This window comes from Trichoderma evansii (genome assembly GCF_050947405.1).
Source record: "Trichoderma evansii strain SZMC 28006 chromosome Unknown GGI43scaffold_17, whole genome shotgun sequence".
Taxonomy (NCBI): domain Eukaryota; kingdom Fungi; phylum Ascomycota; class Sordariomycetes; order Hypocreales; family Hypocreaceae; genus Trichoderma; species Trichoderma evansii.
Window position 1 is genome coordinate 788,628 of NW_028145189.1, and position 13,379 is coordinate 802,006.

The window sequence follows — 13,379 nt, forward strand, 5'->3', positions numbered from 1 at the left end:
GAAGTGGATGCGCGCAATGCCGCATTAAGAGACTTGGATCGCAGGGGTCCCATAATTTTTTGGTTCCCACCCCACTGGCCCGATAAGATAAGCCCGAACTTTTAGATGGAGAAAAAAAAAGATTAGAACTTCATGTTCTAAAGTAGCACTGCTAAGTCTGGGGCAGTGATTGCGGAAGACTGCGAAACAATAAAATCAGCGCAATTCACCACATATAGCGCGTCGCAATCATGCCCAGTCGTCGTGCAGCATCGCCTGCTGCTTCCGAGCCGGAGCTGGATATTCTCGACTCTTTATACCCCGGCGAAGGCGAGAATGGAGGACAGAGCTTCGGCGAAGATGGACTTGATTTTGACGGTTTTCTAAACGCGGGCGCGGGAGGAGATGGCGATGATGATGATGAGGCATTCATTGCGCTGCAGCAGGCAGCCTCATATCGTAAAGCCTCCAACTTGAAGGGAAGAACGGTGAAAAAAGGCGGTGGTTTCCAAGCAATGGGTAAGCAAAAAGCAGTCGGCTCTCATTTAACCAACTATCACTGATTAACTCTCTACTATACAGGTCTCAATGCAAATATCCTTAAAGCCATCGCCCGCAAGGGTTTCTCAGTACCGACGCCGATTCAGAGAAAAACGATCCCCCTGGTTCTCGAAAGACGAGATGTCGTTGGTATGGCCCGAACAGGTTCAGGAAAGACAGCCGCATTCGTCATCCCCATGATTGAGAAACTGCGCGCCCACAGTTCCAAGTTTGGTGCCCGAGCGCTCATTCTTTCGCCTTCACGAGAATTGGCCATCCAGACGCTCAAGGTTGTCAAGGAACTTGGACGAGGAACAGATCTCAAGGCCGTACTCTTGGTCGGAGGTGACAGCTTGGAGGAGCAGTTTGGTTCCTTGTCTGCCAACCCAGACATTGTGATTGCCACACCTGGTCGATTCTTGCATCTGAAGGTCGAGATGAACCTTGATCTCTCATCAATCAAATATGTCGTCTTCGATGAAGCCGATCGACTCTTCGAAATGGGTTTCGCTACCCAGTTGACCGAAATTTTACACGCCCTCCCTCCTTCTAGACAGACTCTCCTCTTCTCCGCGACGCTTCCCGCTTCATTAGTCGAGTTTGCTCGCGCTGGTCTCCAGGACCCCAGTCTTGTGCGTCTTGATGCGGATACCAAAATGTCTCCCGACCTGGAAATTGCATTCTTCTCCGTCAAGGGAGCTGAAAAGGAAGGCTCCCTGCTCCATATCCTCCATGATGTGATCAGGGTTCCTCTCGGACCCCCGGCGAGCGCACAAGAAACGACAGATAACAATTCCAAGAAGCGAAAGCGCGGACCTGATTCTGGCGCTGGAAAGCCAACAGAGCACTCTACTATCATTTTCACAGCTACGAAACATCACGTCGAGTATCTTTACAACTTGTTACAGCAAGCCGGATTTGCGACATCTCACGTATACGGTTCTCTTGACCAAACTGCTCGACGAATCCAGGTAGAGGATTTCCGAAATGGTAAAACAAACCTGTTAGTCGTCACAGATGTCGCCGCCAGAGGTATCGATATTCCCGTGCTGGCCAACGTCATCAACTACGACTTCCCCCCGCAACCCAAAGTATTCATCCACAGAGTTGGTCGTACAGCCCGTGCCGGTCAGAGGGGTTGGGCTTACAGTTTAGTGCGAGATATCGATGCCCCGTATCTACTGGATCTGCAGCTTTTCCTGGGCAAGAGATTGATTGTTGGGCAGGCAGAGAAGAATCCATCATACACTGAAGATGTCGTTGTTGGATCACTCCAGCGAGACTCTGTAGGAACGCACATGGAATGGTTCAACAAGTTTATGGATCAGAGTGACGATGTTCATGCCTTACGAGCTGTTGCTGCGAAAGCAGAAAAGCTCTACATGAAGACCCGAAACTCTGCTTCAAGTCAGAGCGCAAAGCGTTCAAGAGAAGAAGTAGCATCCAGGGGATGGTCACAGCTGCATCCTCTTTTCGGCGAGGATGTCGATGGCGCAGAGGAGGCTCGAGCTGCCATGTTAGCCAAGATCAGCAACTTCAAGCCTCAGGAGACCATTTTCGAGATTGGACAGGGAGACAAGGCGTCAAGTGCAGCGGCGGAAGTGATGAAGGAGCTACGCAAGAGAGTCAAGCCACGCAAGCAGGAAGATAAACAAGAAGACGACATGGAAGTCGACGACGATTTCGGTGGTGCTCCGGCCCAGGATAGCGATGAGGACGATGAGGACGTGGACGAAGATGAAGAAGAAGACTACGGCGACGACAATCTCGAAGTCACAATCACAAACACAGGCAAGTCCAAGAAGGATAAGGGCCGCACCGATTGGCGCGACAACGACGTCTTCATGTCCTACACCCCTCGCACCGTCAACGCCGCCGAAGAGCGCGGCTACGGCGTCCACTCCGGCGGCAACAACGCCTCCTCTTTCGTCGAGCTCGCCCGCGACGCCGCCATGGACCTCACCAACGACGAGACAGCCAAGGCCTTTGGCGCACCGACCCGCGCCCGCATGCGCTGGGACGCCAAATCCAAGAAGTACGTCAACAGCGCCAACGACGAGGACGGTTCCAAGGGCGCGCGCCTCATTACCGGCGAGAGCGGTGTCAAGATCGCGGCCAGCTTCCAGAGCGGCCGGTTCGACAAGTGGAAGAAGGCGAACCGCGTGCACAAGCTGCCGCAGGTGGGCGAGCTAGTCAAGGGTGGCGGTAATAGCGTGGGCCACATTCCCTCGGGCGTGCGGTACAAGCATAAAAAGGAGCAGGCGCCCAAGGAGGCCGACAAGTATCGGGATGACTTTGAGCAGCGCAAGAAGAGAGTTAACGAGGCTCGTGAGAAGCGCGTTGGACGCTTCAAGGATGGTATGGGCAGCAAGAAGGAGATTAAGGATGTACATGACATTCGTAGGGCGAGACAGGAGAAGGAGAGGAAGAGGGCGAAGACGGGTAGACATCAGGTCAAGGGTAAAGGAGGTAAAAGGAGATAGAGGATTAAGAAACAAGCGTTATTTAGAAATAATGTACAGGCATAATACTATATATACATCTTTCTTTGCTTCAATTTTCACAAGTTCAAATCTTGAGAGAAAATAGACACACATGTCACACATCGGAAGGATAGCAGAAGTTGAAGTTAAAACAAAAGTGTATCTTTAGGATTAAAAGCATAATCTATCGAAAATCTCAAGAAAGCGGCTGTCCTCAGCCGCTTTCCGCTACTCTTCTCTTAAGAAAGAGTCCGCTCTGTATGGCAAACGTGTAAGTCAGCGCTAGCATTCCATAGCTAGGCAGGTAGTATCCCTTTGATATCATCCAAACGCCTCGCTCATAAAACAATCAACGTAGTATCAAAAAAAAGTAATCAAACAAAAAACGCTAGGCCCAAAAAAGATATCTTGTGATAATGGGGAACGTAGGACTGGCTTTCTCAGCCAACAAACAACATGTATAGAGTTAAAGCGAGTATGGTTGGCCCAAAAGAAGAAGAAAGATAAGACGCGATATCTCTGCGCCCTTTGGGGTATCATATGTTGTGGGTAGGTTTCAAATTATTAAGAAGGTGGTGGTACAGGTTTCGTTTGGTTTGTCGTCCTATATCGTAGCAACCAATTCATAACGTCATGAATAAAGAAACGTTAGAACAAGTGTCGTAGAAAAAGGGATGAAAATGTGAGAAAAAAGCAAGGTGGTACAAAAAGGGGGTCGTGTACGTGTGGCTTTCGGGGCTCATTCGCTCGAGTCCAGAGTGTTTGCCCACTGCCTGACTGCTAGGCGTAGCACGTTCTCGCTCGCTGGAGGCTGCTGCTTTCGTCCGAAGTTGTTTGGGGTGTCATCGTCGCTGCGATCAATAACATCCCGAATTGTATCTTCAAGCGCAGAAAGCACCACCGTTTTGCATTGCCTCCGCGGTATTTCGAGAGGAGGCTCCGGTATCTGCGTAACCTCCGAGAGCGTATCTGGCATGTTACTACCGGTGTCGAGAGGCCCAAGGATGTCGACATGAACTTGAGAAGAAGCAGAAGAATGTTCCTTGCTAGAGTCTGGGATGAGATGGATAACCTTTTCCAAGGCTTCTGATAAAGTATCATCGGGCACAGATACCAATTCTTCAACCCACTTCTCATCCAGCATGGTTTCCTGAGGCAAAGCCGAGGGAGTAATGGCAACACCTCCAACGACGTTTTCTACAACTGGCCTTGGCTTAACCAGTCGGCGGTATGTAACGCGGAGGATAGAATCTGTAGTCGTGTCCACGACGAGAGCAGAGCTCACATCGATCCAACGCTCAGAGACATCATCGCTACCAGACTGGAAGACGGCGGGTGTAGGCTCAGCCTGGAGTGCAGCTTTGACCTTCTCAAGAAGGTTCTCCTGAGGAGGAATTCCTTGCAAGACGAAGTCAGGATGGAAACGGTTTAACCAGCCAGCCGCATTAAGGGGCAGATCACCATCAATCGAGATACGTCCGGTTTGTTCAAAAGATTCCAGGCCGGGCAGGCCTGGTGTCGACAGATATCCACTGCTAGAGGGAGAACTAATGGCAGACTCAAAAGAGGCAATGTAGTCGGGAAAGGGAACATCGACATCGATAACACCATCATCGGCATTGATTGATGTCTTGACCGGAGACTCAAAGGCGCCAGTAGGATCTGGTGTCCTGTCGGGCTGAGTAAAGGATTTTCGAGTGCGCTCAGCGTTTCCTCGCGTCGCATCGACATCTCTAGCGTTACTCGCCTGGCGCAGGTGTCCCGGTGATCTCCCGGGTACTTCTTCATGAGGGGCGAGCTCACGACCTATATCAGACAGTCTGTTGGACTGAGGAAAGCCCGCTTTGATTGGTGATCGAAGGTCGCTAGCTTGGCTGTAAGTGCTACCGCTGTCCATAGACTCACGACGGCGTGCATTCCATAGCCCGCTCATTATACTGCTCCATCGGAGTCCTTGGCTTGGCGGGCGAGCACCTCCAGCGCTGCCGCTCTCTCCCCTTTTAAGAGATCGCTTCAGGTCATCTGCCGCTGCGCTGCCACTACTTCCTGGCCGTCGCCGCCTAAGGCTATCGGTCCGTTGAATAGTTGAGAAATGCGGCGTGGTTGAATCCTGCATGATGGTAGAAGTAGCAACGCTACTTTTCCGGCTCATCAGGTCATGGCCCGGGATGGGAAGGCCAGGAGTTCGAATGGAAGCTGCATCGGAAGCGCGCCTTTGGTGGCTTGAGGGATCCGTAATGTTCAAGTGTCCCATCTGAGACGACAACGTTCCGCTCCTAGTGCTCTGACTTGCTGTCCTGGAGTGAGAAGTGCGCCCAAAGCCGGTACGGCGGTTAATCTTGCGGCGAAGGGACTCCTCTCGCACAACAGGAACAACATACGAAGGAGGCGAATTTGAAAAGGCGCCAACCGAAGCACCCGACGTGCTTGGTCGATGTACTCGAGGGCCATGCACCTGCTGGTTCGCTGGCAGAAACGCAGAAAGCAAAAAGATGATGCGTCGCGCAGCCATCTTGTCTTCTGAGACAATAATGGTACGCGCCGGCAGCGACAAATCATCCTCATTTTGATTCTGTTTTCGAAGCAGTGCCCGTCTCCTGTATGTAGGAGAGCTGAGTGCCTGCAGCCAGTCGACATGCGTTGCCAAGAATCCGGTAAGCAGGGTATGAAGGAAGACACCTTGGTGTAGCCCGGCAGCCCATTTACAAGTCCAAATAGCCTCGTCACGCCAGATCCCCCAACGCCCCTGTCCAGTGACGACCCGGGAAGCACTCAAGCCCATTACAACCCTAGTCCTAGCAAGACCGACTTCTGATGCAATATGCACATCATCTGAGAGGCAGTTTGGCAGTAGAGAGACAAGCTTGGTGGTGCTCTTGGACGGCTTGATCCGAGACTCATCCAGACGCCTGTCGGTAGTAACGGATGGTCTTCGAGAGCTCAAGTTTGCCGAATACGGCCCTGGGGATGCCATGTCGGTTTGCTTGAGCATGGTGTGCAACCTGAATGAGACGACAGACTGGAGATAGGTCAAGGTGCGCATGACAATGTCCCAGTGCTTCGTAAGCGAATCGATTCGGTCTTCCACGTCGATGGAGAATGACGAGTCTGTGGCTTCGCCATAAAGGCCCGATCCCGACATATTCCAACCAGACGCGCGAGTCGAACTATAGGACGAAGAGAATAGATCTTGGTCATTGTACGATCCTGGCTCGCGAAAGACAGGCTTGGGGGGTACGGCTGAAGATATGCGTGACGGGGAAGGTGGGAGCTGTACGACAAGGACTACAGCATACATTGGCGTGCGCCTCTGTTTTGGCTGTGGCTTCTTCTTCTTGGCTGCAGATTCATCGCCGGTTGGCGGAAATGGAAAGCCCCCGTTGTCATCTGAATACCGGCTTGGCGGTGTGACAGTATCCAAGTCGTCAGCAGCCAGAGTTACGGGGAAGAGCCGAGTGATGAGAACTTTCTTCCGCTCGCTATGGCGTGGAGTAGACGCGCCGGTGGGCAGCGGTGGATGTGTTGGAGACATGGTCTGAGAGGAATAGGACTGGGACAGCTTGCTTGAGCGCCCACTAGCACGCCCGATAGAGCTGCGGCCATCCCCAAACATTGAGCTGCCATAGTCGGTGATGCGTGGCTCGGATGGCACAACATGGACCTTTGTGGAGGTGCCTTTGTAAGCCATGAGCTCTGAGTTGCCAAAGATGCAGCTGGAAAAGGTAGCTAGCTCCTCTCGATACTCGCGCGCAGCTCGCTGCCCATCAGTTTCTCCAAAACTGGGGCTACGGCCGTGTACCGAGGCTCGGCGATCAAATGCCCCTTGGCGAAGCGGAGGGCCATCGGTATGAATACCTGTTGGGCGTGGAGCCTGGCTTTGGCTTCCCTTGCGAGGCGAAAAGGGAACCGCTCTTTTAAGATCCTGAGTGGCAGTAGAATGCCTTTCAGCGGAAGCTGCGGACTCGGGAAGAGGGTGGCTATCATAGAGCAGAGATGCATTAGTGGGACCCAAAGCATCTTGCATGATGATGACGCGAACGTCCTTGACATCGAGTTCGATGTCATCGTTGTAGTCGAAAGCGTTTGCTGGTGATGCGGAAGAGGTTACCGGAGGGGCAAAGAATGGAAACACTTGATCGTTGCGATGTTGATAGAGATCCTGGGCGTCGGGGAAAAGCAGGTTGCGGGTGTGAGAGTCTTCCTGGACGGATTCCAGGGAAAGGATGGGTCGTGAGCCATTGTTGGACTGAGTAGGACCTGTCGTCTGGCCTCCGGAGCCAAGATGCAGAAGCCGTCCTAGCATATCGTGCGGTGACGGCCAGTGGGGGAGAGTCGAAGGTGAAATTTAAATAAGAAAGTTGTCGAAGAAGATGCGAATATCAATATCTAAAGGACGGGAGATGAAGCTAAACACGGCGCGGATGATGCGGAATACCAGCTTCGGTGAGGAAGTTAAACCAAGCGATGCGCCATCACAAATACTGCTGAAGTCGATACATGGCGGCGGCACATAGACATGTTCGTTGTTTCTTATTCCTTTTTGTTGCCCTTTTTCGTGTTCCTTTAAGTTGGTTCAATTCCCATTCAAGTATCGTCGGGCGCCAGTGGATTCAGCCTCTTTGAACGAAATTAGATTGTGAGTCGCAAGCCGTGTCACCAGGATTATTCGCCTATGACTATGACAAGAGCGCAACTAAAATTGAACGACACAACGACACAACAGAGACAGCCCTAGCAAAAGGTCGGATATCAGGAGGAGATTAGTCTGGCCCGAAAGACGATGGTCATCAAAGAGTGAGCAGGCGAATCCTCAGTCTGGCAGCCGGTCCGGGGGCTCTCGAGGCAAGACACGCAGCAAAGCCGGCGATGCCAGACGAAAAACGCAGGGCACGTGCGTGAAGGGAGATGCTGGGGATGCGATGCAGGGGCGCTGGAACTGCAGCGCGAATGCGATGCGAGGCGGTGCGAGGCGATGGTTCGTGCTGGTATAAGTACTGGCTGCGAGAAGCAACGGGAATCGCCCCTCCAGAGGCGAATTGCTTGCGTCGGGACGAGGCCTATTCGCGAGGCAGCTCGAGCCCTTTTTGTTGGTGATGGGCGAATGGAGAGGAAGAGGTTGGCGGAACCCGAGAGCGGTGGGGTGGGCAGCAAAATGGGCAGCAGACAGGTCCCCTGCCAGTGAAGCGCCAGCACGGCCAACTCCCGCTAGCGCTCAGAGGCTTTTAGTGGGCTCCGGTGGGTTGGCAGTGGGTTGGCAGTGGGTTGGCAGTGGGTTGGGCAGCGGGCTAGGCGGTGGGCTAGCAGCCAAGTGGGCTTTGACGTTGTTCTTGGTATAGGGCTCAATGGGATGGGCTCCAGGCCTGTGGTAATACAGGGAGAGCGGTACAGGCGCCAAGCTGTGGTTACGAGTACAGCTCAGGAAATTCCCGCGAACTTGGCACTGATTGACTGGCCTGGCGGATTGAGTGACTAACTGATCTACAGTACAGCAGCCGGAACAATGCTGGCGGTGTCAAGTGCTATTGTTTCTGCGCAGCGCACAAGTACTAGTAGTATCGATAGATGATATGATTGCATAGTTTCAGCTGCCACGGATTGTCCTCGTGAGCGATGGAACAACAAGGTTCATTTTGAAGCCAAGGGGTCCCGTCCCGACTTTGTTTTAAATTTCCTCTTCGCTAACCCAGACTCTGGACTTGCGAGAGCCACAGCGCAGTAGCCGCGGCGGAGAGAGCGCGGGGCGCGTTGTGCTGTGGATATGGATGGAATTGAATGGATCTCGCTGTTAGTGCTACTTGTGCGACAAGCACAGCCACCAGCACGATCCGAGTACCTCTGGGCTGGAACCTGCTGAGGTGGTGGGTACGCTGTATGCACATCCGAGACCAAGTGAATCGCAAATGGCAGATCATAGGGCGTCTCGTTTGTGCGTTATTAAAGCGCTGCCGGTGATTGGCCGCAGATCTGTGATTCATTCCCCAATGTTATATGCATACGGTTTTTGACCTTATTCGACTTATCTTTGTTTTTTGACTGTGCTGATAACACAATGTTGATACGAGATAGGCTACATGGTGATTTTGAAGAAACAGGCTGTACTATATACAGTGAGATCATAGCATTGCAAAGCCCAGCTCAGCTTAGTTCATGCAAATGCTTGTTTCTCGGCATGGAGCTCGGCCCTCAGCCCGTCAGGTACCAGACCAGCCCGAAATTACTTGCACTCACAGCTTGCTTGCCCTGGTTTCTTCTATCAGCTTGACTAGTATTAGGTTTACTAATACAGCAGAGTCACCCTTAAACAAAGCAACAAGAGAAAGAAGCATCAACGTCACTTTTCCAACGTGGCTTTCCACCCCCATTCGCACATCCATGAGCCTCCATCCATCCAATCAAACAGACTTGAGACACTTGAAATTTCACAACTCTCTCTATCTCTGCTGCTGCCTCTCCATCTGCCCAATGATGCCATCGACTTTCCCATCGCCCAAGTTGCGGTAAAAACACTGTCTCAGCCCATCATTCCCCAGCCCACTCACACGGTTTGGCACGCAGAGTCACTCTGGCGGCGTCAGCGCGAGGGATGCGATGCTCACATGCCACCTCGCAAGGAAGGGCCTTGCTCTGGTCTTGTTGAGCAGCAGTTATGAAACACAAGCTACGAAAATGCGGTGAATGCAGGCAAGCCAGCAAGTGCAAGTTTATTATGGAGTCGACGGCTGGCTGGCTGGCTTGGAAGTTGGCGGCGCTTTTCGGCCCCCTCCATCCCTTTCTTGCGTCTGCTTGCCGTCTATTACTCTTTTGAATTTACGAGCAACGCCGGCTGCTACAGCTACTAACTATTATTATCCACCCCCGCCTGGCTTGATGCGCGCTACAAGGTGGTTCCTCGACCGAATGACCAGGCCTGCCACGGCGCATCGGTCTTGTTCGGGGCCCATCGGTCTTGTTCGGGACCCATATCCACAGCAGTGCTGATCTCGTGAGGGCCAGAGCTCTCGACGATGAAAATCCAGGGTCCTCGATGGGTCTCGCTCGTCCTTTTTTCGCAGCAGCGGCAAAAGAGAAAAATAGAGAAAAATAAGGAAGAGGAGAAAAGGTTTGCCACTATTCCGTACTGCTGTTAGCACTCTTCGTGTTGATGCTCCTCTAAACTCTGCATGAACAGCTCGCCATACACACGTTGCATCATCCCCAACAGATGTGCAGAGCATCGCTGCGGAGATGACTCCTCTTAGTTGCCGCAGCACTGCGAGATCGCCTAGGCTTTGACATCATCATCGCGTCTCTGGCTGTCCATCTCCTGTCTCTGGCTGCTTCTGTCTCTGCTTCTGCAGCTCCCCAACACGTCAAAAGTCGACAGGGGGGCCGAGAAAGCAGCATGTACGCTTTATTAGACTCCCGACAGAATGGCGAATGAGAGGAGCCAGGCATCAACGGGGCCAACAGGACTCGCAATGCCCAATGAGCTTGCGGACACATCACTAATACTCTCCAAGGCTCGTAGAAATGGCATTCACGCGCCTCATGCGCTGTCCAGGCGTCCAGACGTCCAGGCCATTCATTACTCGGCTGCCCCGAGCGACAGACCGTCTTTTTCACCTCCATTCATCCATTGACTTGGATGGATGTACAATTACTCAGTCATCTGCTTCGAGTCGGCCGCTAGAACTGCTAGTACGATAGTCCGAAGATCGCCTAGGCGCCGTTAGCCACTCAAATACAATGTATCACCTGTCGGTGTCCTTGACTCTAACTTGTCTGTCCAAGTACCGGCCCGACATGACATTGCAGATGGCCAAGCATGTCGTACAGCATGCTGCAGGTAAGTAGGTGACCAGGAGGCCTAGCAAGTGAAAAAAAAATCTGACTGTCGCCTGCTTTAGCGAGAGGCACGGCCCATAATTAGAGAGTCCAGCACTAGCTTATTACCAACCTGGTGCGGAGTGCCAAATGCCATATCTGTATATATGAAGACGGCGGGCGGGACAATATGATGCGGTCGCGCATACACGCACATAATCATCATGCAGCTACGCCCGCATTCTATTAGGATTCTTTCTTTTTGCGGCAACCAGGCATCAGCAGTCTCGCAGCGTTATTGCTACTAAGAACGGTGCTTCTCGGAACGACAGACGTCCTCGGCTCGGCAGTTCGCCAGGCGATTTACAATGTTGATGTGGGTTTGACCCAGAGGGCCACGAAAGAAAGATGAGCTAAGAGCGGAGTCGAGTTCCCGGACAAGCGCTCCTAGCCGTTCTGTGTACTGTCTGTAATAAACGCCGATGAGCGAAATACTAAGCCACTAGTATATACTCGACAATCCGGTTACCAGATCTCCGAAAGGGATTTCTCTATGTGGTAAGGGCCGTTGCTGGAGCCAGATGGCGCCGGAAAGCAAGAGGCTCAGCTCAGCACCCTATTATTAGGATCTCCCACCAGTACCGTTGTAAGAGCCGTGGCGGCGGAACTTTCCAGTAGTTTAAGTCCCTTAGTAGTTGTTGGGCTCGTGAACTGCCTGAGTCGCGATGCTTTTGAAATATCGCCAGGCGATCCGGATTCACGGGTCCGCTGGTCTGCTGCCACTGGCATATGGACACGGCGTAGGGCTTCAGAGTTCTATGTCCTTCTCTGCTGCCAAGACGCGAAAAGTGATTATATTTGTGGTGCTCTAGTAAGAGCTGACGGTTGCTGCTTGAAAGACCCCTTTTAGCAACCGAGGTCAACGCCTTATCCGTGCTGACTGTGCTTTGTGTCGTCCAAACAAAGTACACCAATTGAGATGCAAACGCAGCCAAGGATCAATGCAAGAAGAGTAAAGATTGGTGGGCAAATGTTCACGTCTACATGATGTGTGTTGATTGCCCAACCTCAATGCCCTAAATCATGTTACATTCGGCTAGCATCCCACACAGCCTTGGGCGTGGAATCATGCCTCTCTATACGACTTATCATTTCCGGAGCTTTCCGGCCATAGCAGAAAGAATTTCTGTCAAAAGTGATACTCTTTGGTACTGCCTGATCCACTGCCAATCCGAAGCAAAGGGAATATCCACAATGGCAAAGGCCAGTCCCACCAGATGCCGACGCCACGACTCATTGACATCGATCTCATCCAATGAGAGGCTCAAAGTTTATTGCCACTTCTGCTAATAGGGTATCCTTCTAGAACAATTCGCCGTCGTGCCTTGGCAGTGGCTTGAAACTCTAAGCGAGATCAAATCTGACGAGCCTTATGCCATGCGTCTCTTATTGCTAGACCCAAGCACTATCCCTGAATAGCAGTTGTCACTAGGTTCGAGTTGCTATGTTTCTCTTACTCTATTAGCTTCAACTACTCCATCAGCTTAGCGGAGCTACTACGTAATTTTTCATCAAGAAAACTGGTGAATCCGAGGGCCACCCTTCCAGAAAAGGAGTGCTTCCAGCTAATGCATTCCATTGATACTTAAATTAAATGATGGTTTAGAGCGCATATATACTAAGTTCTCAGTGTCACATAGCTAGGTAAATTATTCGAACCCCCATTTCCGTTATTTCCCCCTTTTCTATAAGACCAATAATCACTCTTTTTGTGATCTCCATTTAGCGTCTAGGTGAGTCTTATTGCAACAACAACAACAACAACTACAACAACAACTACAACAACAATTATTATTCCCCAATCATTCCACAAACTCCTTCCAGTCTTTGGACATATTAGCTTTATTTTTTCCAATGGAGATAAGATTTCAAACGATACACTAAGTTATTTTTATTCAATTCACCATGTCAATATATATCTTGAGGAAGATTTTTTTTTTGCAATTATGAAACTGCATGCCTCAATTTGCCACTCCTTTTCAACTTTATATTATTATCCACGGAATATAGATCTTTATAATTTTCCTCTATTATTATAGTTATCTCTATCTTTTTGGATAAATGGAAGAGCATTTAATAGACTGGCAAAACATCTAGAAAATTTGAAGATATGTATTTATATATATATAATATGTAATAACTTAGATCGTGATGATATCAATTATATCAACAAGTTAATATGGAAATTAAAAGCTTAGGACTTGATATAATAAAGGAATTTGCTATTTTATACCCCAGTTTCGCTATCCAGCACCCCAGTTGTAACTTGATGGCCCGGTAAGTCTACACACATATATAGATTGAAGAAATATACAACACCTAATAAGTAGCAAAAGTAATAGAAGTAATAGAAGTAATAGAAGTGATAGAAGTAATAGAAGTGATAGAAGTAATAGAAGTAATAGAAGTAATAGAAGTAATAGAAGTAATAGAAGTAATAGAAGTAATAGAAGTAATAGAAGTAATAGAAGTAATAGAAGTAATAGAAGTAATAGAAGTAATAGAAGTAATAGA

General features: G+C 50.5%; 2 protein-coding genes across 2 annotated transcripts; one reads left to right on the plus strand and one right to left on the minus strand.

Moving 5' to 3' along the window:
- Nucleotides 1-142: 142 nt before the first annotated feature.
- On the plus strand, nucleotides 143-3,076 carry GGI43DRAFT_411413 (ATP-dependent RNA helicase DBP10). Its single transcript, XM_083206713.1, has 2 exons — nucleotides 143-498; nucleotides 562-3,076. The coding sequence occupies exons 1-2, from the start codon at nucleotides 231-233 to the stop codon at nucleotides 3,000-3,002; spliced, it is 2,709 nt and encodes a 902-aa protein (XP_083058455.1). The 5' UTR covers nucleotides 143-230; the 3' UTR covers nucleotides 3,003-3,076.
- A 295-nt stretch (nucleotides 3,077-3,371) lies between these two features.
- On the minus strand, nucleotides 3,372-7,700 carry GGI43DRAFT_123327 (folliculin-interacting protein N-terminus-domain-containing protein). The gene has a single exon (XM_083199072.1). It carries the CDS (start codon nucleotides 7,303-7,305, stop codon nucleotides 3,742-3,744), a length of 3,564 nt encoding a protein of 1,187 aa, XP_083058456.1. The 5' UTR covers nucleotides 7,306-7,700; the 3' UTR covers nucleotides 3,372-3,741.
- Between the last annotated feature and the right edge of the window lie 5,679 nt (nucleotides 7,701-13,379).

Coding starts and splice junctions, on each gene's coding strand:
- GGI43DRAFT_411413 (XM_083206713.1), top strand. CDS start 231: ATGCCCAGTCGTCGTGCAGCATCGCCTGCTGCTTCCGAGCCGGAGCTG. Junction 499..561: donor CGGTGGTTTCCAAGCAATGG/GTAAGCAAAAAG, acceptor TCTACTATACAG/GTCTCAATGCAAATATCCTT.
- GGI43DRAFT_123327 (XM_083199072.1), bottom strand. CDS start 7,305: ATGCTAGGACGGCTTCTGCATCTTGGCTCCGGAGGCCAGACGACAGGT.